A 22,644-nucleotide genomic window follows, 5' to 3' on the forward strand; every position below is an offset into this window, starting at 1 on the left:
TGCCTGGCCGAGTCGACCAACAGTGGACCAAGATGGCAGGCGGGGCTCGGCATCAGCCACTCGAGGCCGCACTTGCCGCCGTCATCACCGCAGCAACGATCGCATACATGGCAGGAACTGTTCTATTCTGGACGGCGGCGGATTCATACATGCGACGAGGCCTACGCTGCACACGAGGCGTCCGACACCTCTACCGACGTGTCGCGCCCACCGCCAACCTTGTGCAGGCTGATCTCCTCAAGTTCGTCGCCGCGGCTGACGGTGAGCCCGCGCTTCCGGCCGGCAGGCGACGGCGCGAGGGTCGCGTCCGACGCCGCCGGCTCGTCGCGCTGCTCGACTGGCGAGGGCAGCCGCCGGCGATGGGCGAGCTCGACCCTGCCCAAGTCGTCGAGGCGGAGCACGATGGCGAGGAGCAGGATCAGCCCCTCGGGCAGGACGATCATGACGTCTACGGCGGCCTGGGTCGTCGCCCACCCCGTCGGCGCCGCGGCCGCCCAGACGCGGTACACGCTCTCGAGCATGAGCCCGCCCGTCGAGAGGAGGAGGAGCGCGACCATCGGCCACTTTGTCACTGGCTCTGGGCGGAGGGTTGGGAGCAGGGCGACGACGACGGTGAGCCCGATGAGCGCGAAGCACAGCGCGATGAAGAGCGAGCCTGAGGCCAGGCGCAGGTGCTTGGCCGTCTCGAAGGTGCTCATGTTCCCCTTGGAGATAGACGTGATCTGCAGCACGGCGCCGACGATGCCCAGCGTCGAGATGACGACGAGCAGCCAGTGCCGCGACTGGTTCATGATGCGCGTTGAGCGGCCCGGAATAGACAGGTTGCGCACGGTGCAGAACCTGGGCGCGGCGTGAGCGGTGGCCGGGGGGGACATGAGCGGGGAGGAGGGGGGGGAGGTGGCAGGAGGGGTCCCTCCCACACACTCCGCAGTCGCTCCAAGCACGACACTGCACCGCCCATGCCGCCATGCCGGGCGCCGAGGGCCGGAGCGTGGGCCGGTGGGCCGGGCACAACCGTGCGCTCGACGACACGCTGATATTTCCCCGCGCCGCGTCGAGCCGCCGCGCCGGCCACCACTCACCAGTCCCACAGCAGCTGCATGATGGCCTCAACGATGAACAGGAAGCCCGCGACGAGGAGGACGCCCGAGGCGATGAGGAGGGATTGGAAGCTCGACGCGGTCGGCTTGGTCGACGCGACAAAGTACCGGAAGATGAATGTGGCGACGCGCACTGGCGTCAGCGGGGGGAGCTGGGCCGACTCACTCGCGCCGATGATGATGAGGAAGGTGTAGACCATGCGGTGGCGCCCGACGCCGAGGGCCAAGCGGACCACGAGGAGGAGCGTCATGACGCCGAACACGGCGGTGAAGGCGATGCTCTGCGTCTTGTTGACGCCGGCGGCGATCGCCGCGAACGGGTTGACCATGGGCGGCGAGGCGGCGAACACCGGCGCCGCTGGGCCGGGGGGTGGAGGGGGCGGGAGGGCGCCAAAGTCGCCGAGGGAGAGGGTGGGCATTGAACGAGGGTGGAGGTGGGGGCTGGAGAGAGCGTGAGTTTGTGAGTGGCGGCAGTCAGTTATACGGCGATGGACGTCGCGAGGTTGACAGTTCCGTCGCCGTCCCGAGGGAGAGACGAGGCAAGCCGACACCCGCTCGTGCCGCTACCTTGCCCGAGGACTCGGACCCCTTCCTGTCCTATTCTGGTACCCCATGTCCATGTGGTCAGTGGCGAGGTCAGTGCTCCGTCGACGAGACTGGATGGCTCGGCCCCCGTCCGCACAGCTGTCGGAGTCCTCGTCATAACCTACAGGGGTACAACACAGCCGCACTGCTAAGAGTGCTTCCTACATCGAGGCCGTTAGGCCGACGGCGGGCGCGTCCTGACGCCATCACCAAAGTTGGCAAACCGCGTCTCGTCCGGGCCCCAGTTGGGGCTCGTCGTCTTCCAGTGCCCCTCCCAGCCAAAGTGGTTGGCCTTGTAGTCCTTGTACGCCTGGGCAATCTCGTCCTGCGTGTTCATGACGAACGGGCCCTTGATGACGATGGGCTCGTTGATCTCGCGCGCCTGGAGCACGAGGATCTTGGACGGCGTCTCGGCGCGGATCGGGAGCGGCGAGGATCCGGCCGGCTCGAAGCCGTGCTCGCTGGCGACGACGTCGTCGCCGATGCGCACCTTCGCCCCGTCGCCGTGGACGTAGAGCAGCCGCTTGGTGTCGGCGCCGCTCGGCGGGGGAAGAGTCACGGTCGCGCCGGCCTCCATCTCGAGCAGCCAGATGGCGAGGTCCGAGTCCGGGTCGGACGCCCACGACGCGCGCGGCGGCGCGAGCGCCTTCTTGCCACCGTACTCGCCCGCCACGATAGTGACCACCGTCTTGCCGCCGTCGGTGTGCGTGACCTTTGGCACCTCCTCGGCCCACTGCATCGTAAACTCGGGCGGCGACCACTTGGTCTTCTTTGGCAGGTTGAGCCAGAGCTGGTATCTGTTGGGTTAGCTCGAGCAGCCATGAGTAACCCACAGCTCTGCAGTGTTCGGCTTGTCCTGGTTCAACAGGGGGAACATCTCCGAGTGCCGCACGCCGCTGCCGGCAGTGACCCACTGCACGTCGCCGGCGCCGTAGCGCGCACCTGCGCCGGTCGAGTCGGCATGGTCGATGATGCCTTGGCGCACGATGGAGATTGTCTCAAACCCGCGGTGGGGGTGTGCCGGGAAGCCACTGCAGTTGGAGAGACGACGCCGAAGTTGGAGGAAGCGGGGAGAGCATTCGTCAGCCAATGCCCCATGGTCCTCCCGATCGACTCACGGAACAGGCCCCGTCGCCATGTACATGTTCCACCCCGACTTGGACGCGTCGTGAAAGTCGTCGCCGACCTTTCGGCCCTTGAGGAGCGCGGGGTCGGGCCCGAGGTGCTTGTTGCCGGCGGGGTACCGGTCGACATGGTGGTTGGCGTAGACGAATGGGCCGATGCCGCGCCATGGCTGGCCGCCGAGAGGGAGGACTGTTCCGAGACGTTTTGCCATTATATTGCTGTCGATGTTGAGTGGGTGTTGTTGAAGAAGAGGTGGTGGGCGGGTCGGCTTTATGACGTCGGCTGTGCCTTTCGGTGGAACACGAGCGTTGGCCAGCGGGAGAATGCTTGATAATACGTCCCAGAGCCTTGTCAACAAGTCACCGCGCAAGGCGGCAAGGATGCCGCTGTGAATCGACGCGTGTCACTAAATTGTCAGCAGCTTGGGGAGCACGGCGCAGAACTTTTGCATGTCGAGAGGGGCTTGGGGCTTGCTTGGGCTTGGGCTGGGTCCCGCCGGCTGGTGGTGGTCGACAGAGAGGACGCCGAACAGGCCCGCCGCGAGCCGGTCGGCGATGTGCTTCCCCAGCTGTTGGGACCGGCGTCAACCCAATTCAAAGTGAAGACAAGCACTCTTGCTAGACATCTCAAGCCAGAGGGAGGAGGAGGAGGGAGGGGGAAGAAGGATGGAGGTTGACGGGCAAGGCGGCCAAGGAGTCAATTAGAAAGCAGACGAGTCATTTCTAATTCCCACGTGGCTCCCCTATTACCTCCAAATTGAAATACTAATGACCGAGGCATGACCGAATAGAAATCACGCGCCATCGAGGTACTCCCGGTCTCCTGGAGGCGTTGGAGAGGGAAACGAGCACACAACACGACCCCCAACACCTATTTCTTCACCGCATTCTCCCTTTCTCCTTCTCTCCCTCTCCCATCATGCCCCCTCTCGACCCCCTCGCGGCCCTCGACGGCGACACGCTCTGCATCGCGCTCGAGTACCTCCCCATCGCGGACCTGCACGCGGCGTCGCTCGTCTCGTCGTCGTGGCGTGGTTTCCTCCTCGCGCCGGACAACGACAGACTCTGGCGCGAGGCGTACCTGCGCTCCGAGGCCGACGACCGTGACAAGGCGCTCGCTCGCGGACGGAACAAGACCGTTGGGGACGCTCCCATCCCCTCGCCCCAAGACCAATGGCACGACACCGCCCTCATCCACGTCGGCACGGAACACGCGTGGAAGAAGGGCACCCACACACAGCGCTACGTGCCCGGTTTTAGACTGCCGCCCAACTCGCCTCTCAGCTTCCTTGCGACCTCGTCAGACAGTGAGGGGCTCTGGTGCGGGCTGTACGCCGGCCGCTCGCGCCGGCTCTTCCTCGTCGACCGCAAGTCGCTCACCGTTACGGCCAAGGTCGACGCGCCGCACCACCGCATCGAGGACAGCGGTGCGCTCGGGCTCATCGTGCGCCGTGAGCGCGTCACACGTGACTCCGGTGGCGAGGAGACGGTGTGCGAGGACGTGTGGGTCGCCATCGAGGCCGCCAAGAAGTTCAAGATCCCTCGCGCGGAGGACGCGCCCGTGTGCCCCATCCCTGGGTTCCGCTACCTCTGCCAGTTTGACACGCGCCCTCTTCTGTCGGTCTCCGAGGCGGTTGGGGCAGGCAACTCGTCGTCCACGACCGCGTCGCTTACCTGCGTGACCGCGACCCAGGACAACACGGCACAGTTCACCTCGTTCCCCGAGCGCTCGCAGGACCAGCTCTCGCTCGAGACGTTCTCCGGCGACGTCGGGCCCAAGCGCCTTGTCGCATGTGATGGCTCGTGGCTTGTGGCCTCGGGTCCCTCGTGCACGTTCGAGGAGATGCTCGCGGCCTACGCAACCGACGGTCTGCACGTGTACGCCCGCGGTGTGGGATACACTGCCTCTCTCTCAGCCTCGACCGTCGGTGCAGTGTTCGACCTCGGCCAGGAGCTCATGCCCGCGCCGACTATCGACGCGTCGTATGACGTCCAGCGCGGCGGTGTGCAGGACGGCCTGGCGCAAGGCGAACGCGTGAGCGTGTCTGGCGTCCTGCCCCACGAAGCCGCTTTCACTCGCCTCATCGCCGACCTCGACTTTACCGCGCCGGTCTCGGTGCGCATGTCGCCCGCCGGGCTCGTGGCCACGACGACCAACCACGTCGTCGTCATCCGCAACTACGCCGAGGTTCTGAGCGCCGCGCGTAATCTCAAGTCATCGGCCGCGCGTGAGGCATACATCGCAAAGCACACGCTCGCGATCAGACTCGACGACCCGAACAAGGCCGACGTGCTCGTGCAGGGCCCGCGCATCGGCCTCGTGCTCCCCAACCACATCGTGGTGCTCGACACACGCGAGCTCTCGACGCAGCCCCAGGCGCTGCAGGCACTCGTGCTCAACCGCCAGCCGTGCCCCGCCGGGTTCCAGCCCACGTCGACCAGCTGCTGGATGGACGCAGGCGCCGTGTACGAGTCGCTCACGCGCGAGACGGACGACGGCACGGATTCGGATGACCCCACCGACGACGACGAGTGGATCCGCCCCAGAACCAGCATCCGCTGGGTCGCGCGCACCCGCCGCATCGTGTACCCCAAGAGTGAGTAGACGCGGCATCAGTGAAAGCACCAGTCACTGACGCCGCAGACATGTTCAGGGTGTTCTCGTTTGGGCAAGAGGCTGGACAGGAGAATGGGCAGGAGGCCTAGAACGAACATTGGGATTGAGTCGGATTGATACGGATTGATAGGGGTTGATACGGACACTGCAGCGCGTTGCATAGGATTGATGTATGTTGTCATGATCGCAAGCGGCGCTGGAAGGAGCGGGGGTTCGGCGTCGGCGTCGGCGTCAGCTGCGGATATCGTGGGGGTCGACCACAATGCGTCATTCCACGTACCCACGCAGGAAGAACGACAGCGTCAGCGGCGCCTCCGCGTCGGGAGGCTCGCACCGATGCGTGGGACTGACCACTCTCGGCGGTGACCGCGTCCCGTGTGCGGCTTCCGCATCCGTGCAACCCAGCCTTTCGGAAGAGCTAATGGGGACATGGAATTTTCTAATCCCTCTCCGCAAATCGATTACAATTTCCTAATCCGTCCCTCGTGGTGCCACATGCGTCGACACGCCCTGCGTTTGCGTCAGTACTTGTCCTCCTCGCCCCGCATCCACATCCTCGCCATCACTTGCGTCGGCGGGCACGCTCTCGCACCATGCATGCGCCTGGGTACCGGCCTGGGAGAGGGCTGCAGATGTGCATATAAACCGCTCCCCCGAGCCGCCGTCTTCCCATCATCGCCAAGTCTCCCACCCCTCTCACCACCAACTCCCACTCTCTTCGACTTGCGTCTCAACCTCCAACCAAGCACAATGTGTAAGTCCCCCTCCCCCCTTCACCGCCTAACCCCCAGCCTGCCCCACCACCCCCCGCTCGTCCCTCGAGTCAACGCGCTCGCTCAGCACCATCACCCGCGTCTCGCCGCACCCCGACTGCCCGTCGTGCCACCCGCGCTCGTCGCGCCTCACCAAGCTCTTCAAGCCCAAGCGCCCCGAGTGCGCAGTGTGCGCGCCGTACGACGCATCCCTCGCGCCCGCGACCCTCGCCTCGTCGCTCTGCGACCGCCTCGACGCGCAAGACGCCGCCCGCATTTCGTTCGAGCGCGACGCCCCCAGGCCGATGCTCATCGCGTGCCTCCCCTCCGCTGGTTGCGCGCCCCACCTCGCCCGCGTGGCCCACACCATCCGCGACCCGGCTGTCAGGCCCGCGTGCTCGGGCTACTCGTCGGCCTTTGTCGCTATCCGGTCGGCGCGCGACGTCGACGAGGCGCTCGTCCTGGACCAGTACCGTGCCGCCGCTGGCCTGCCTTAGGACTTTCCTTGGCACGGAGAAGCACAGGACCCTCATGCCCCACACTTAGACACACTAGAGCTGTACATTCGCATTGTTGTATTCGCGTCAGAACCAACCAGCCTCGCGCTGCTCATGTAATCGTAGTAGTTGATGCTGTTTCCGTTACGGCTTTTGTTGAGAGGAGAGTCAGTGACTGTTAGATTCACGTAAGAAGTCGTCGATGCGAGATTGAGTCAAAGCAGAGTCGCTGGTACGGCCGTGGGGCGACATGTCGAGTCCTCGGCGACAACCTCCTGCCGCCCACACCCCGTTCGCCCCTCTACCTCGCCCGCTCACCACCCCATGCCAAGCCCCCACCGCCGCGGCTGAACATGTGATGGCAGTCGAACCCTTCTCGTCATGCCCGCCACAATGCCAGAGGGAAGCGGCTGGCGGAAGGTCAGCTGACGAGGAGCTGGACAACGCCGTAGGAAGTTGGCCAACGTCGCCGCGGAGCGGTACCGCCTATCCACCTGCCATTGCCCCGAATGCAGGCCGCTACGACGACGTGAGGATGCCCGCCAAGCACTCACACCCCAGGGCCCACGACCTCGACCCGAGTCATGCACCGTGGGCACGACGTCCGCGCGCACATTACTACCCCGCCCGAGGTCAGTGCCGGGTCAGTGCCACGCCCAGTCACCAAATCGTCCGGACGCCTCGAGCGTCTGTCCGTGTCCGTCACCCCGAGCGGCCGATTTACTCGCCCACCGGCGACGCCGAGCCGCAATCTCTGCCCGGCCCTCGCCTTAGAAGCCTATCGCTATCTTCGGTGGAGCCGCTGAAATGGCGGTGCGGAGGAGATCCGCACAATGAACTCCGATCGAGCCTTTCCGATACCGGGATTCTCCACCTGCCTTGCCAGGAACTCTGCTCGCGCTTGTGATAAGATGATGCAAGTCGATCTTGGTATCTCGGCTGTGTTGGTGCGTATCGTGGTGGGTCGAGCGTTGGAAAAGGTTGGAGGTTGGAGCGCGCAAGGTCAAAGTAGACGAGCATGTGGAGACAAGAGGTACAGGTGGGTCCGTGGCTGATCGACAAACATGTCTCCATCCGTCTCCACCACCCACTTAACGCACATAACCGCAGATTATCACCCAAGCCGCCGCACATATCTGGCTCCAGAAAGTTGGGGGAGATCGAGTGAGTAAGCATAGGATTAAGTCGGCGGTACCGGCGCACAGCGAGCACACTGTCGGTCGTTATCCGAACACGAGTCGGCTTTGGACCGGTTCGAGCTCGTTACCGGCAAACATGGCCTCGTTTTGAGGGGGAGAGCGGTGTGTAAGCCGCTCGCCGCTGCGCAAGCCCGTGGGAACATGACATGTGCCCAGCGGGCAAGGGGACCTGCCCAGAAAGTGGACGGGGTGCCCGTGGGGGACCTTGGGGAGTGCACTGTCGTATCGACGTCAATCGCCAAGAGTGCGTAGCGGTTAGCTTGCCATTGCTGCTGATTTGCTGAGAAAATGCAAATAACAGCGAGCGCCGCTTCGGATCTGTGTCGGAGTGAAGGCTCGGGCACATGGGCGCGAGGCTGAGACAGCCACGCCGCCTCACGGCAGGTTTTTGCGTGCTATCGGTGGTGTGCTCGCTCGCGGCGGGGTATGCTCGCCTTGCCGGCGCCGCGGGGTGGGCCGTGTAGAACGTACACGTCGCTCTGGTTTTGCCGGGAGCCCACTGTGATGCGTTGCTAGCCTGATCTAGCTGGATGAAACGCCGCGGCCCGGCCCTCCGAGTGGGTGCCGAGGGCAAGACAGAGTGGGTGGGAGCGTGCGCGATCACTCATACGCGCGCGCTACGAGGCGAGGGCCGCGGCATGGGCGGAGTCCAGTGCGGCAGCGGCGCCGGCGAATCCGTTCAGTCCAGGGGACGATGTGAGATGCCTAGCATGTGGGTGGGTCGCGAGTGGCTTGGCGGGGTCGGTAGATGGAGTTAAGCGGTACCTTGCAGGGGTCCCGCACTGGGCGATAGGCGGGCAGTCTGGGTTGGATATCGTCGCACACGCAGCGACGACCGTGTGCCAAGGCCCTGGCACCCGAGGGCAGGGAACGCAACCCAGACAGACATGTGGGGGAGGCAACGAGGCGCAGGCTCCGGATCTCGCGGCTCTGCTGCGGGATTGCCCACTCACCCACCATTTAGGCGAGGAGCACGAGCTAATCAGGGTCGAGTACAACCTTGAATTATGGAGCCGGCGGCGTGAGACGTGGAGACGCGGGGGGTGCACCGACAGAGCCGTTGTGGGGGTGAGCTGAGCCTATGAATCGGGATATCGGTTTTACGCTCGACAGGGTCCGGCGTGGGGGAGGGGATCCTGACACCACACTCGTCGTCATTGGATCAACCAACCTCGCGACCACCTGCAACTCATCAGGCCTCACACTTTGTGAGCCGTAGTGTGTGAGGTTGGGCTCGTTTAAGTCGATAATCAGGAACTCGCCACGTCGGGTAGTCGACTTGGACAACCCAAGGGGGACCCAAGGGCAGGTGTGAGACCAGCAGGAGCCGCCATTCGTCTTAGTGCCAAGGCCAATGCGGCGGCGGGTTTTGAACGTGGCGGCCCAGCGACGAGGACAATGACTCCACACGTTGTCTGAACCCACTCTGACGCCGCAGCAGCCAGCCGCCGCCATCAACACGGGGCGCCAATGCCGTTCCGACTATCTCTCGCTCACTGCATACCCGGAATGGCCCCCACAGCACGGGGCATGCCAAGGCCCAGCCAGGTCTCCTTTGGGCTCTCGGGGTCCCGTCTCTACACGCCTGCGGCGGCTCGCTCTATTCGTTTTCCTCGGCAATCAGCGGTCCAACGAGGTCTGTGCTGGTTGCGTGTCAACTCCACGCCTGGTGCCTGCGGCCCGCCTTGCTCGCCCTCCCTGCCTCCCTTCCCTTCCCCAGGTCCTGGGCTGCTCCAACATGACGAAGGCGACAGACCCAGGCGACACGGGTGCGATGGAGCGACGACCGGGCCAGTGACGACCGAGCCGAAAGATACATCGCCGCCTCTGTGGGGCAGACACGGGCACAAGGGTTCGGTCGAGAATTGCAAAGACTGCCAAGGTGTTTCGCTCGCCACACGCTGCCGACAATCGAGAGTGGTTAAAAGAGTCGCCACGTCCAAAGAGCCCCGCCTTTTCCTCATCCTGTGATTTCTTCTCACACACCATGGCCTCCACCGACTTCAAGGACGACAAGCAGTACATTGAGGGCTCGCCACCTTATGTCGCCGCCGGCAAGTTTGTTGGCGATGTCACCGAGAGCTCGGTCACCGACTCGGAGGCCCAGGACGTCAACATCAAGCGGTTGATCCGCAAGGTGTAAGTCGTGTTGCGTGAGCCACAACAACCAGTCAGCTGACAACGCAAACAGCGACATCCGCCTCGTCCCATGGCTCGCACTCCTTTATCTTCTCTCCTTCCTCGACCGCTCCAACATCGGTAACGCCAACCTCTTCGGCCTGTCCAAGCACCTCGGCCTCTCGTCTACCCAGTATGGCGCGTGTCTCGCCATCTTCTTCGCCTTCTACGTCCTGTTCGAGGTCCCCTCCAACATGGTCATGAAGGCCTGGCGCCCCTCGATGTGGCTCCCCATCATCATGATTGCCTGGGGTATTGTCATGATCGGCATGGGCTTTGTCCAGAACTTTGTTGGCCTCTTCGTCACCCGCATCTTCCTCGGTATCACCGAGGCTGGTCTCTTCCCCGGTGTCTCGTTCTACCTCACCCAGTGGTACCGCCGCTTTGAGATCTCGATGCGCATCGCTCTCTTCTTCTCGGCCGCCACCGCCGCCGGTGCCTTTGGTGGTCTCCTCGCCCGCCTGATCAACCTCATGGACGGCATCGCCGGTTACGAGGGCTGGCGCTGGATCTTCATCCTCGAGGGTATCCTCACCGTCGTCGTCGCTGTCATCTCGTTCTGGATGCTCCACGACTACCCCGACACTGCCAAGTTCCTCACCGAGCCCGAGCGCCAGGTCCTCCAGGCCCGCCTCCGCCTCGACAACGACGGCTGCAGCCACGAGTACAAGACCAAGTTCATCTGGGACGCCTTCACCGACTGGAAGGTCTGGGCCTTCTCGGTCATGTTCCACGGCACTCTTACTCCCCTCTACACCTTCTCCCTCTTCTCGCCCACCCTCGTTGCCGCCCTCGGCTACACGGCTGCCAAGGCCCAGCTCATGTCGGTCCCTCCCTACGTCGCCGCCGCTTTCTGCACCGTCTTCTCGGGCTACATCTCGGACAAGATCCAGAAGCGTGGCCTCGTGACCATCTGCTTTGCCTTTGTCGCCGCTCTCGGCTACATCCTCCTCCTCGCCAACGTCAACAACGGCGCCAACTATGCCGGCCTCTTCCTCGCCGCCTGCGGTGTCTACCCCCTCATCCCCGTCGTCGTCGCCTGGGGCTCCAACAACTGTGGTGGCTCGCTCAAGAAGGGTGTCGCCACTGCCATCATCGTCTCGTTCGGTAACCTCGGTGGTATCATCTCGTCCTTCATCTACCCCAAGGAGGACGGCCCCCGCTACATCAAGGGCCACGCCGTGTGCCTTGGCTACTGCGGCATTGTCATTGTCATGGCTGTCATCATGTGGATCTACTGCGCTCGCGCCAACGCCAAGAAGGCCGCCCGCAACGCTGCTCGCGAGCACCCTTGGACCGACGCCGAGAAGAAGACGTTTGAGGACGACGGAGACCACGTTGACTGGTTTGTGTACGCGATTTAGAAGTCTTGTTTAAGGCAGTGCATGCCAGTTGTAACAGTAGGGTGCAGCGGAGCTACATACATAGACTGCGCCATGCGCTATGCACCACATGGGCTATTGGCTGAGACAAAAGAGCAAGGAGCCTCGAACAATGGCAACCGACGTGGCTCGCGACGCCAAGACAGCCGAGGATCCTGAGAATGGCAGAGTGGGGCAGGGGGAGGGAGGTAGGGGGAGGGAGGGTGGGGGTGGGTGGCTTACGTTGCTGCGGCGACTCCTGGCGGGGTCTCGGAGCCGCACCGGAGTGGACGCGAATGACGCGTAGAGTCATCCAGTGCAGCTAAATGAGCACTGCATTCCATAGCCTTGTAAGCATCGTGCGCGTCGGGTCCACCACGCATCGAGGATAAGAGCGAGTGTCGGATGCTCACCGCCAACGAGCACACCCACCTCGCCACTCACACACCCACCATGGGCCTCGTCGAAGACGCGTATCGCAAGCTGGGGCAGTATGTCGATCCCAAGGGCCCGTCCCAGGGCAGCAGCCAGCCCTCGCTTGCGCATCAGTGCATGTGCCAACACCTCCCTGGCTGCTCGGCATCCCGCCCACACCAAGCGCCATACGCGCCCACGCCGTACGCGCCGGCCGGAAACATCCTACCGCCGCCCCCTTCGCCAACGCCGCCGTACGCCGCTCTAAACCCCGCGTCGGCGGGGCCAGCGGCGTACAACGCCGCTCCTCCCCACGGCCCGCCAGGCAGCATCCAAGGCCCGGGCGGATACTACCTCGCCTGGGACGACTACAAGCGCTTGCTCAAGGACAAGAAGCGCATGAAGCAGCTCAAGGGGACCGACTACGCGCCCGGAGGTCCGCTCGGCCCGCAGGGGTACTTTATGACGCATAAGCAGGAGAAGAAGCGCCGCAAGGACAAGGAGGAGGACGAGCTATGGGATGCCATCTTCGGCGAGCTGTAGTTGCGTCTGCATAGATCTGCTCCGCGTTCCTCCTGCTCCACATTCCACAACTCTCATTGTCGCCTCGCAATGGCCACGGCGGGCTCCACCGCGTCTTGGCATTGGAGTGTGGACATCGCCGTGATTGACACCGCCGTGCCTCGCGGTCTGGAGTCGGCCCCACAACCCCACACTCACCATCAATCTTGAGCTTGGTAAAGTGGCGCGCGCACCTTGTTGCACCTTGTTGCGAGTGGATCTCGAGCTCGGCAGAGCTGAGCCTGATCTCGGGCAGGCTAGAAGAGGCAGAAGGTGCAGGGCGTGTTGTTCCCGACCCAGAGCGTGTTGCTCCCGAGCGGAGGCAGACGCCAGTTCCCCCTTCCCCCATCAGCTCACCCCAGACGCCACTCACCAGGCCGTAGCGCTCATCATGCGGGGTCGAGCTGACCGCGATCGAGTGGCGAACCACGATCGAGCAGCACCGACGAGCCGGCGGCCGGCGATCGAGCCCCGCCGAGGCGCCACGGGGGAGATTCGGCGATCGATTGGGGGGTCCGGCGGTCCGTGGCCTGGCGGCCGCCACGGGGTTGCGCCGCCTCGGCGAGTCCGAGAGCGGGCGGGCCGTGCAGGCTGGTGGTGGCGTCTTCTCCGAGTGGCGAGGGGGCCCGGGGGCTGTTGTCGGCGGTGAGCCGGCGTGGGGCTGACCGAGTGTCGAGTCGTGTGTGGACGAGTAGAGTGCCACTACCCTTGACCAGTCTCCACCGAGGGCAGCACACTCACGACGACCTCGACGCGGCTCGGCGCAGAGTCGGCGGAGACTCGGTGCAAAACCCGGCCAAGACCGGCGGGCTCCTCCCTGGCTCCGGAGCACTTCCCGACGCTCCGGTGAGCCCAACGTCGGCGCTGTACATCAACAGAGCGCAGCGGCCATGAGGGTGTGCATCCCCTCCCCAACCTAACAGTGAGCTCCCCTGCCCAGCAGCGCTGACCCCAGTGGCCCGCCGCTTCCCGCTCGACGGCCAGCCGTTCTCCGCGGCCGGGTCGTACCTCTCCTTCAACTACCTCGCCAACGTGCGCGACCGCAGCGCGACCGTGTCCCTGCGGAGCGTGCATGGCGGGATACCGGCGCCGGGGATCTTCGACCTCCTCCCCTCTGCGCCTTCCGCAACGGCGTACGACGCGACGTTTGAGCCCGACGGCGCGCTGTGCATCCCGACGGCTACCCCCTCCGACCCGGCCCGCGCAGAGTTCGCGTCGGCGACCGTCGTGCGCATCCACGCGCCCCAGACCTCTGGGCTCGCGCTCGCCGCTGCCAACCTCGACTTTTACGACACGCTCACCCCGCTCGGGCCGACGCGGTGGTCGTTCATCAAGCGGAGCAGCGGGATTACCCTCGGGATCGAGGCCTCGGGCGCGGTGCGCGCCGAGACGACATGGCACGGGGATAGGAGCGACCCGGTCGTGTTCCACCTGGCGCCGGGGGCCACCGTGTTCATCACTGAGCGTGTCGACGACGCTGTGGCCGCGGCGAGCGCCACCCCGCTGCCGAGCTACGCCGAGTGGCTGGCGAGCGCGCCGCCCGCTCCGGCCGAGTACGCCGACTCGCGCGCGCTCGCCGCATACATCACCTGGCACGCGCTCGTCGCGCCCAGCGGCGCGCTCCCCCGCCCGGCGATGTACATGTCCAAGAACTGGATGGCGTCGGTGTGGTCGTGGGACCACTGCTTCAACGCCATGGCGCTGGGAGGGTTCCCCGCGCTGTGCTGGGCGCAGATTGCGACCATGCTCGAGCACCAGAGCGCGCGCGGCAACCTCCCGGACTCGATCAACGACCGCGAGGTCGCCTACGCGTTCACCAAGCCGCCGGTGCACGGGTGGACCGTGGACCGGATGCACGCTGCGGGTGTGCTCGCCGACGAGGACGTGCGCGGCGCGCTGGATAGCCTCGATAGGTGGACCGACTTCTGGCTCACCGAGCGCGTGGGCGACGGCCGTGCCCTGCCAGCTTACTACCATGGCAACGACTCGGGCTGGGACAACGCGACGGTTTTCGACGGCGGCGTGCCCGTCGAGTCGCCGGACCTGGCCGCGCACCTCGTGCTACAGCTCGACTCGCTGGCGCGGGTCGCGGCGCGGCTCGGGCTGGACGACAGGGCGGCGGGGTATAGGGCGCGCGCAGACGGCCTGTTTGCCACGCTCGTCGAGAAGATGTGGGCAGGGGACAGGTTCACGGCGCGGCACGTGCCCACCGACGGCGTGATTGACTGCGCGTCGCTCCTGCTCCTCCAGCCCTTGATGCTTGGCGACCGGCTGCCGAAGGAGATGCTGGCCGCGCTCGTGGCCCGCCTCGAGAGCGGGGGCTTCGTCACCGACTACGGGCTGGCAACAGAGTCGACAACGAGCGAAAAGTACACGAGCGACGGGTACTGGCGCGGGCCGGTATGGGCGCCGTCGACGCTGCTCATCGTCGACGGGCTCAAGCGCGCCGGCGAGGTGCAGCTCGCGCGCAAGATTGCCCGCGCGTTCTGCAACGCGTTCCGGGTTGGCGGCTCGGCCGAGAACTTTGACGCGCTCACGGGCAAGGCCAACCGCGACACGGCGTACTCGTGGACCGCGAGCGTGTTCCTCGTGCTCGCGAGCGAGTACTTGTAGATGGGCATGTAGGGTTATGGGGCAGGTAGAGGTGAGGCCGGAGGTCAGGTCGCCGGCTCGGCTCGGGAGATCTGTTATGCTGTTGATCGGGACGCGGTATTGAGTGCCAGAGAAATGGTGGCTGTTGCGAGTGCGATCAACAAGGCCACACTGCGATGTTCAAAACAATTCCAGTAACGACTCTCCGATGAGGACGCCATCGACTCCCTCCGTTCCAGGCGTTTGAGTTGCGGATGCCAGGAGCCACAAGTTGTGTCGTAGGACTGATTGACAGGACGTATCAATGAGGATCTCTCTCAGACAACCAAGCCGGCTCAGCATTTGAGTGTCACTTTTCAGTATTGGTTCGAGGCAGTGAGGATGCCCACCATGTGAACAACAGTGTCAGTGCGAGCAGCCTACCACGACACCATGCAACAGTCTATGCAATACAATACTTCTAGATGCTCATCACCGAGATGATGCGGAACTCGTCCCCGCTCGCCTTGTTGCCGTCCTTGCCGAGGAACTTGCAGTTGAGCATGTGCTTGCCGGGCGAGGCATTCGTGGCGATATCCTTCCTCTGCCCAATGTTGTACTTGAGGCCCTCGTCCCAGTATCCAGCGATCTTGACGGCAGAATTGACGTCGTCGTCGAGCCAGCACTCGAGTATGCCGAGGTGGAACTCCCACGAGCGGAGGTAGAAGAGCTGCACGAGGCCAATGCTCGTGGTCACCTCGTACGAGATGGTCGCGCCGACCGTGTTGGTGACCATGTAGTTCTTATTGTCAGCGGCACGACTCCCCCTTGACCCACCTTGTCCTTCCAGGCCCACTCGTACCACCCATCGTTCTTGGCAGGCGCGGGCTTGTCCTTGGCGTTCATCGACATGCACGTCGGCTTGAGCGGCGGGATGACCTTTTTCGGGTCCCACTTGTCCGAGGTGAGGAGCTGGGCGTGAGCAGACGCGGGAGGCGACAACGTACTCTTGGAAGCGGGGCGAGGGGGTACAGCGCGTCAATGTCAATGTCTTTCTTGCCCGAGCGCTTCTTCTCGGCCGCCTCGATCCGGTCCATCTCGCACAGCTGCGCGTCGATGTACGCGTTGACGAGGTCACCCATCTTCTGGTGGCTCCAGCGGCTGATGTGTCGCGCGTCGACTTCGCCATCGCCGTGCACCACGAACACTTGCTGGCTGAACGCCTCGTCCTTTAGGATCTGGGGAAGCACGGCGTGCTGCAGCGAGATGGTCGGCACGTCCATGTACTGCGCGATGCCGGTTTGCGCCACCGCGCCGCTGACGAGCGCATGCAGCGGGAGGGCAAGAACCCTGCGGTCCGTCAGTGTCGCCTGTGCCTGCTACCCACTGGACGTAGATGACAGCCGGCTGTGAGGGGAGGTCTTGGAGGCCGCGAAGGAGGAGCTCGAATGGACGCTGGAAGATGGGGAAGCTGGGGCTGTCAGACCGGAACTTGGGGGTTGGCATACTTCTGGTCGTTGATAGCTGTGGTATGAGTCAGCCGGGCCTGTCTCCCTTGAACAGGCACACTCACCCAGCTCAACGATGACCAGGTCGACATCGGTCGGAATGTGCTCCTGGAAACACATGGAGAAGTAATCGCTCCCTGGCGGTCAGTGGTGCCCCAGATCGCCACTCACCAGTCCCGCCCTGCGCGCCGTTGACAAACCCATTCCGCCCCTCGTCCTTCTTGGACTCGGTTGTCGGCTCAGAGATGAACGGCTGGTCCTTGCCGGGGAACTTGGCGTCGAGATGGTCAAAGATGCGGCGATGGAAGTTGAGGGTGCACGTCATTTCGTGGTGGTCGCCCAGTGTGTGGCCCTTTGACACTGTCAAGGTTAGAGTTTACTCTCGGCCCGTCGCGCTCTTAGCGCGCCTCGGTAGCAACACACCTGAGCCGCCGATGGCGGCGACGTTGAAAGGCTTGCCGGAGCGCATCTTGGCCAGAGCACGTCGGAGTCGCTGGTTGGTACCTCTGTAGGCGACGGCGGCCTCGACGGAGCCATCGCTATGGCTGTTAGCGCCGCCACGCGCGCCCGCCGGACCCACCTCATCTCCTCGCACAGCGTCGAGTTGACAGTGCACATGGAGCACGACGGCTCCGAGACGATCTTGGGCACCTCGACGACCTTTTCAACGACCCGCTCGACAATCTTCTCCACCACGCGCACCGAGGGCTCCGGGGCTCGCCATTCGAGGGGCCGCAACCCGAGGCCCGCCACTAATGGCGGCTGGTCCATCGGGCTGTTGTACTCCCACAGGAGGAGGAAGACGATGAGCAAGTTGACGACAATCGAGGTGCGTAACAGCACGCGGCCCTGCCGGGTGTTGAAGGCCATGGCCGAGATCGCGGGAGGCCGCCACAAGTGGTATGGAGGAGGGGAATCGGTCGGTATCTAGTGGGGGGGCGACGAGCGTCCAGTGTTTTGTCAATGAACAGATCGCAAGAGTTGGATCTACGACATCAAACACGAGCATGAGGCCGTCGCGTCCCGGACGCACCACCCCATGGCAGAGTCGGACCCACCACCCCCAAGGCAGAGTCGAGCGCCTTGCACAGCTTGGTGCTTGTTGTTTCTCGGCGGGTTCCTCACTGTCAGGGAGGAAGGATGGCGGACGTCGCACACCCGCGGAGCTTGGCTCTGCGGACTGCGGACAGAAACCACAAGCCAACCCTCAAACACGAGGCACACGGACACACGACAGCTACGACAGTTGATCACTTGGAGCGCCTGCCATGTGCAACAGGGAGCTGCAAGGTTGAGTGGCGCTGAACCTTGCTGATAAGCCTCGACTGCCGTACGTGTCCGCTGTGTGGCTCGAGGCCGCGGCACTTCGGAGGAACCTTGATCGCACACGCCACACTTTGAATAGAGTTGTACGCTCAGTGCTCCAGTGGCCAGTTCCCAAGGCCGGTTGGTTCTGCGTACGACGACTCTCAGGGAGTCAGGAACACCGCGATGGGGGTTATGGTTGGAACGGGAGGGGATGTCGCTCCCGTTCACGTCATGATGAGCGGGGGACCGACCAAGGGCTCCGCCTCCGAGGATTCGAAGCAGAAGCAGAAGCAGCATGCTGCCCTCGTACCCAAGAGTACCGGTCGCCTCGACCCGCACTTTGAGGCAATGACCGAGTGCCGGCATCCGCTCTCGGCCTGCAGCCGTTCCAGTACACGTTAGTACGACACAACTCGGTTACCTATTGACGGCAAATTCGAGAGCAAAGCAAGCCAAGTTACTACAATGCAAGTGGCGACAATGCAAGGCGGCCGGCCACAAGGAAAGGTCAGGCGATGCGAGCAGGCTGGCTGGCTGCTGCACTGCCAGAGAGCCGTCGCGGTCAGAACACGTGACATAGACACGTGGTTCTCACGCGACGGGGATCACGTGATTGGCACCACATGGTGCACCTCGGGTTGTTGATACTGCGAGATGGAGACATTTCATGATTGTTGCCTGTTGGCTGTTGCTTGCATCTCACAGCGCTCAGAGCTCAAAGCAAGAGTCAGACTCGACGCGACAGCATCCCAGACGCCTTCGCAAGACTCATGAACCGCCGGCCATGACATCCAACCACCAGGACGACGAGCTCATGTCCGAGTCGACGGCACCACCACCACCTCCACCAGTGGCCTCCTCGTCATCGTCATCGACGCACAGCGCGCCCCTCATCCGCAACCCCAGAGACAACTCCTTGCGTGAGTAGCAGTGTTGACTAGGCGGGGGAGAGGCTAACTCTCTCATAGGAGCATGTGTAAGCCCCATGTCGCTGCCCATTCGCCGCTGACCCGCCAGGACAACTGCAAGAAGATGCGCATAAAGTGCGTCGACAAAGAGAACCCGCCGTGCAAGCGCTGCCGGGACCGCGAGCTCGAGTGCACGTTTGACCGGTCGGCATTCGAGGAGGACCGGGGACCGCTGCCGCCCAGGAAGCGCAGCCGGGCGGAGGCGAGCCGTGACGGCGGCGACAGGTAGGTGCTTGGGCATGGCCGGCTTCTGACCCCAGCAGCAATAACGGCCTCCAGGCCGAGGTCACGACGCTGAGGGAGCAGCTCGCCGAGATGCGCTCCCTCCTCCAAGGCATGTCGCAGCAGCAGTCGCAGCTGGCAGCTGCCCAGGCCCAGGCGAGCCCCTTCCCGCCGACGCCAGTGCCGACCGCACACCGGGGCTCGCTCGCACCACATCCCTACCCACCTAGTCGGTCAAGCTCTGGGCAGGCTGTCGACTTTCACAACCTTTCGCCGGATACCCCGCATGGAAACCAGACGAGCCCGTCGTTTGAGCCGATGCTGCCGAGCTCGAGCTCGTCGTCGACCCACGGCCCGCCAAGCGTGAGGCCACCACCTGTCGCCACTCCGTCGTCCTCCTCGTCGGTGCCGACCTACCCTCTTCCTGCGCCGCGGCGGATGCGCCTTCCAAGCATGTCCGACTCGGACCATGCCAACTCTGCTGCCACGTCGCCGGTGCGAGGGTTTAACGGCGGTGGCTCGGCACCGCGGTCAGCACCAGCGTCTGTCCCGCCGTCCACAACGCCGGCAGGGCCCTCGTCCACGCAGCCACTGGGGCCTCCCAGTGGACCGGCTACCAGCGGCCCGTCGACAGTGCCATACATCCCCGAGCCGCCCGACTTTGACAACGGCAACTGCGAGACGGACCACTTTGAGTTTGAGATCGACGACGGCCCGTACGACGACAACCCGCTCGAGGCGGCCGCCCGGTCGCAGCCATACCGCGATATGACAGTGCTGTCGGAGCGTGCGACCTTGCTCGACGAGGGACACAGGCTGGCCCTCACCTGGATGGGCGGGAGAGACCGGCGCGCAGTGGATATTCTCGAGTCGGATATGGTCAACCTCACCCGGGAACGCCTCACCGCCGTCTGGGAGGACTACGGGACGTCGCACACCAACCCCATCGACGAGGGCTTCTGCACCGAAGAGGAGGGACGTGCAATGTTTGATTTGTGGGTGGTGGGAGCGGGGACGCATGCTGACAGTGCCAGGTTCATGGCGAACAGCCACCAGTTCATTCCAATCTTCGACCTGGAGACGGATACGTTTGAGCTGTGAGTGGGTATCGGGTAGCCAGGCTGATACTCCCCAGTCTCCGCATGCGCTTCCCGTTCACGCTCACTGTCATCATTACGTTCATGGTTCGCTGCCAGGAGGCGAACAAGGAGATCTCGCTCCTCCACCTGCAGTGTATCCAGCTCACCAAGGTCATGAGTGAGTTGAGAGTGCGGGAGTGGCGCTGACCTTGTAGCTAGCTGGACAATGTTTTCGCCCATCAATCAACTCGACAGAGTGCGGGCCATGTGCATCATGGGTTGCTTCAGCGACATGCAGTGGCGGCGAATCAGTGGGAAGAGGGACTTTGCTGGAGGCTGACGGACCAGATCACGCAATGAGCATGGCCATGGAGATGGACTTTCACAACGAGCTTGCCGTGCTCCTCAACCTCGGCCCTGGCTCCTCACGCTCCGACCTGAGCATCCGGCGTGGTGTCGGTGATGTTCGATGCTGGCTTGCCGTGAGTCGGCAGGCATAGAGCATAGAGCTGACAGCATCAGATCACCAAGCAAAGGATGGAGTGGGTGTCATGCGCCCATCTGTACTGACCCCCTCAGGATGGCCTTTGGCGAAGGGAGGCCAGTGCCGTTCCTCGACGAGTCGCTTGATCACCTGCGCCACTTCCTCAAGCTGCCGTACACCACAGTGCTCGACAGCCGGTTCATTGTGGCCATTGAGTTTATGCTTCCAAGGAGTGAGTGCAGCTTCTTTACGATGGCGGCCAAGCTGACTCCCCAGTGACGCTCCATCGGGCATGGTACCTGGACAGGATCCGTGATGCTCCGCCGACGTTAATGGAGATCCTCAAGGTCAACGACAGCCTCGAGAGTCTTTACCACTACTGGTCGAAGTATTATGGTGAGTAATCTGGGGAGACTGCCGCTGAGCCATCACAGTCGAGCATGGTGTCGGGAGGGACCACTTCCTCTTCCACCAGTGTAAGTTGAGCACCGCAGAAGTGATCTGACCCGCGCAGTGGAGCTGCAAAGAGCCAATGCAATGTAAGCTGAAGCGTCATGAGCCATAGCTTACCCTACAGCCTGCAAACCAACTCGCTCCTGCTCAGTGGCGTCTCGACACGCTCCATCCAAATCATGAGCGCGGAACGCACCCGACTGCTCGTCGCCGCCATGGAGGCGGCCAACTTCATCGTGTCGACCTTTATCCGAGGCCAGCACTCGGACTCTGTCCAGTTTGGTGAGCAGTTAAAATGTCTGTGGCATCAACTCACACCCCAGGCAACCGCTATTACCACGTCGGCACCGTGTTTGCTGCCCGCGCGCTCCTGCGCCTCTCAACGTTGATGCCGGAGCACAGCGACCAGTACAGAATCGGCTCGGACCTCGACGCGCTGGTCCGAATGCTGCCTGCGATGCCCGGCTACCCCCTCGCGCCGCTGCTCAGACGCCTGGTCCTCAAGGCTCGCCGCTCGGGAGTGCTGGCCTGGCCGCTGCAGGATGAAGATTCTGCCCCGACAGCCAACCACAGCGCCGGCCACACGGCCGCAGCGACGTCGATCGAGCCCGAGCCACGGGCCGACGTGTCGGACTTGTTTCCTGCCGCTGTCAACGAGCACCTCCAGCCCCCGCCGAACCCCGACGCCAATGGGATCCCCGGGGTGATATTCTCGGCAGCGCAGCTCTGGCCTCTGGCGGAGGGCATGGACCTCGGTGTATTAGAGTAGGCGCGGGAGGGAGGGCCGCGGTGAGCACTGTCACTAGGTATGCCTGTGCGCTGTACGAACCATTTATCCCTGTTGCATCTAATATCTATGCCGCTTAGGCGCCAAGCCTTGCCTTGAGCGCCGCGACCTCGGCCTCGAGCTCCTCTCGCCTGCGGGTCTCGTCCTCGAGCTGCCCGCGCAGCTCGCGCACGCGCGCGCTCTCCGCATTGGCAGCGTACGGCGGGGGTGCGTGCTCTCCCGTCCGCACGCGGAACACGGGCGCCGCGCTGTCGGAAGGGTGGGCGCTCCGCTCAGGCATCGGCGCGAAGGGGCTAGTCGGATCGGGGCGGGGCACGGCGCGGACGGCGTCCGTCTGGCGCCCGGTGAGGAAGTAGCGCGCGCGCTCGGCGCGCGTGCGCGGCCCGACGTCGACGGGCACGACCCGCCCGCTCTCGGTAAGGTGGGCGCGGTTGAGGCCGTACGCTGCGCGGATGTCGGCGACGACCTCGGCGTGTTCTGGTGCGAGCTCCTCCAGGGCCGCGAGCTTGGCCGCGACGTGCGCGCGCGACGCGCCGTTCGCAAACTTGTAATCCGCGTACGAGTGCACCACGACCATGGCGTAGTGCGGGTTGGTTGTGGCCAGGCGCGACTGCAGCGCCGCGACGACGTTGCTCGCCTTGCCCGTCATGCCGAGGCTCATGCGGTACCTGTCGAAGAGGTGGAAGTAGTCGTCGGTCATTTTTGGGTGGCTCGCCGTGAGCCACTTGGCGCCCTGCACCGCGTAGGGGTTGAGCGTGTGCGGCTCGTTCTGGCGGTGTGTTGTCATGGTGGTGGATAAGAGGTCAAGTGTGGGTCGAGAGATGAGATGAGGTGGGTCGGGGATGGGCGCGGAGACTCCGTGGTGCGTCTGCCGCA

General features: G+C 64.0%; 10 protein-coding genes across 10 annotated transcripts; 6 read left to right on the forward strand and 4 right to left on the reverse strand.

The window, feature by feature from the left end:
• Positions 1 to 161: 161 nt before the first annotated feature.
• Positions 162 to 1,519, reverse strand: Q8F55_008339 (uncharacterized protein; the record flags this gene model as incomplete). Its single annotated transcript, XM_069356736.1, has 2 exons — positions 162 to 840; positions 1,083 to 1,519. The coding sequence occupies 2 exons, from the start codon at positions 1,517 to 1,519 to the stop codon at positions 162 to 164; spliced, it is 1,116 nt and encodes a 371-aa protein (XP_069206577.1).
• Positions 1,520 to 1,860: 341 nt separating this feature from the next.
• Q8F55_008340 (uncharacterized protein) lies at positions 1,861 to 3,021 on the reverse strand (the record flags this gene model as incomplete). Its single annotated transcript, XM_069356737.1, has 3 exons — positions 1,861 to 2,482; positions 2,519 to 2,716; positions 2,804 to 3,021. 3 exons carry the CDS (start codon positions 3,019 to 3,021, stop codon positions 1,861 to 1,863), a joined length of 1,038 nt encoding a protein of 345 aa, XP_069206578.1.
• A 707-nt stretch (positions 3,022 to 3,728) lies between these two features.
• Q8F55_008341 (uncharacterized protein) lies at positions 3,729 to 5,515 on the forward strand (the record flags this gene model as incomplete). The annotated part of the gene is made up of 2 exons (XM_069356738.1): positions 3,729 to 5,406; positions 5,454 to 5,515. The coding sequence occupies 2 exons, from the start codon at positions 3,729 to 3,731 to the stop codon at positions 5,513 to 5,515; spliced, it is 1,740 nt and encodes a 579-aa protein (XP_069206579.1).
• A 504-nt stretch (positions 5,516 to 6,019) lies between these two features.
• Positions 6,020 to 6,675, forward strand: Q8F55_008342 (uncharacterized protein; the record flags this gene model as incomplete). Its single annotated transcript, XM_069356739.1, has 2 exons — positions 6,020 to 6,033; positions 6,267 to 6,675. The coding sequence occupies 2 exons, from the start codon at positions 6,020 to 6,022 to the stop codon at positions 6,673 to 6,675; spliced, it is 423 nt and encodes a 140-aa protein (XP_069206580.1).
• A 3,186-nt stretch (positions 6,676 to 9,861) lies between these two features.
• Positions 9,862 to 11,416, forward strand: Q8F55_008343 (uncharacterized protein; the record flags this gene model as incomplete). Its single annotated transcript, XM_069356740.1, has 2 exons — positions 9,862 to 10,013; positions 10,066 to 11,416. 2 exons carry the CDS (start codon positions 9,862 to 9,864, stop codon positions 11,414 to 11,416), a joined length of 1,503 nt encoding a protein of 500 aa, XP_069206581.1.
• A 450-nt stretch (positions 11,417 to 11,866) lies between these two features.
• On the forward strand, positions 11,867 to 12,370 carry Q8F55_008344 (uncharacterized protein; the record flags this gene model as incomplete). The annotated part of the gene is made up of 1 exon (XM_069356741.1): positions 11,867 to 12,370. The coding sequence occupies one exon, from the start codon at positions 11,867 to 11,869 to the stop codon at positions 12,368 to 12,370; it is 504 nt and encodes a 167-aa protein (XP_069206582.1).
• Positions 12,371 to 12,779: 409 nt separating this feature from the next.
• Q8F55_008345 (uncharacterized protein) lies at positions 12,780 to 15,001 on the forward strand (the record flags this gene model as incomplete). Its single annotated transcript, XM_069356742.1, has 2 exons — positions 12,780 to 12,786; positions 13,344 to 15,001. The coding sequence occupies 2 exons, from the start codon at positions 12,780 to 12,782 to the stop codon at positions 14,999 to 15,001; spliced, it is 1,665 nt and encodes a 554-aa protein (XP_069206583.1).
• Positions 15,002 to 15,440: 439 nt separating this feature from the next.
• Positions 15,441 to 17,337, reverse strand: Q8F55_008346 (uncharacterized protein; the record flags this gene model as incomplete). Its single annotated transcript, XM_069356743.1, has 9 exons — positions 15,441 to 15,761; positions 15,797 to 15,931; positions 15,967 to 16,309; positions 16,347 to 16,430; positions 16,468 to 16,483; positions 16,533 to 16,604; positions 16,639 to 16,827; positions 16,891 to 17,006; positions 17,048 to 17,337. The coding sequence occupies 9 exons, from the start codon at positions 17,335 to 17,337 to the stop codon at positions 15,441 to 15,443; spliced, it is 1,566 nt and encodes a 521-aa protein (XP_069206584.1).
• Positions 17,338 to 18,559: 1,222 nt separating this feature from the next.
• Q8F55_008347 (uncharacterized protein) lies at positions 18,560 to 21,750 on the forward strand (the record flags this gene model as incomplete). The annotated part of the gene is made up of 14 exons (XM_069356744.1): positions 18,560 to 18,695; positions 18,744 to 18,751; positions 18,793 to 18,968; positions 19,007 to 19,960; positions 20,000 to 20,062; positions 20,101 to 20,222; positions 20,393 to 20,526; positions 20,567 to 20,586; positions 20,624 to 20,760; positions 20,805 to 20,924; positions 20,963 to 21,004; positions 21,043 to 21,067; positions 21,106 to 21,263; positions 21,305 to 21,750. The coding sequence occupies 14 exons, from the start codon at positions 18,560 to 18,562 to the stop codon at positions 21,748 to 21,750; spliced, it is 2,541 nt and encodes an 846-aa protein (XP_069206585.1).
• Positions 21,751 to 21,844: 94 nt separating this feature from the next.
• Positions 21,845 to 22,555, reverse strand: Q8F55_008348 (uncharacterized protein; the record flags this gene model as incomplete). Its single annotated transcript, XM_069356745.1, has 1 exon — positions 21,845 to 22,555. The coding sequence occupies one exon, from the start codon at positions 22,553 to 22,555 to the stop codon at positions 21,845 to 21,847; it is 711 nt and encodes a 236-aa protein (XP_069206586.1).
• Between the last annotated feature and the right edge of the window lie 89 nt (positions 22,556 to 22,644).

This window comes from Vanrija albida (assembly GCF_041260175.1).
Source record: "Vanrija albida strain AlHP1 chromosome Unknown contig_6, whole genome shotgun sequence".
Lineage (NCBI taxonomy): Eukaryota > Fungi > Basidiomycota > Tremellomycetes > Trichosporonales > Trichosporonaceae > Vanrija > Vanrija albida.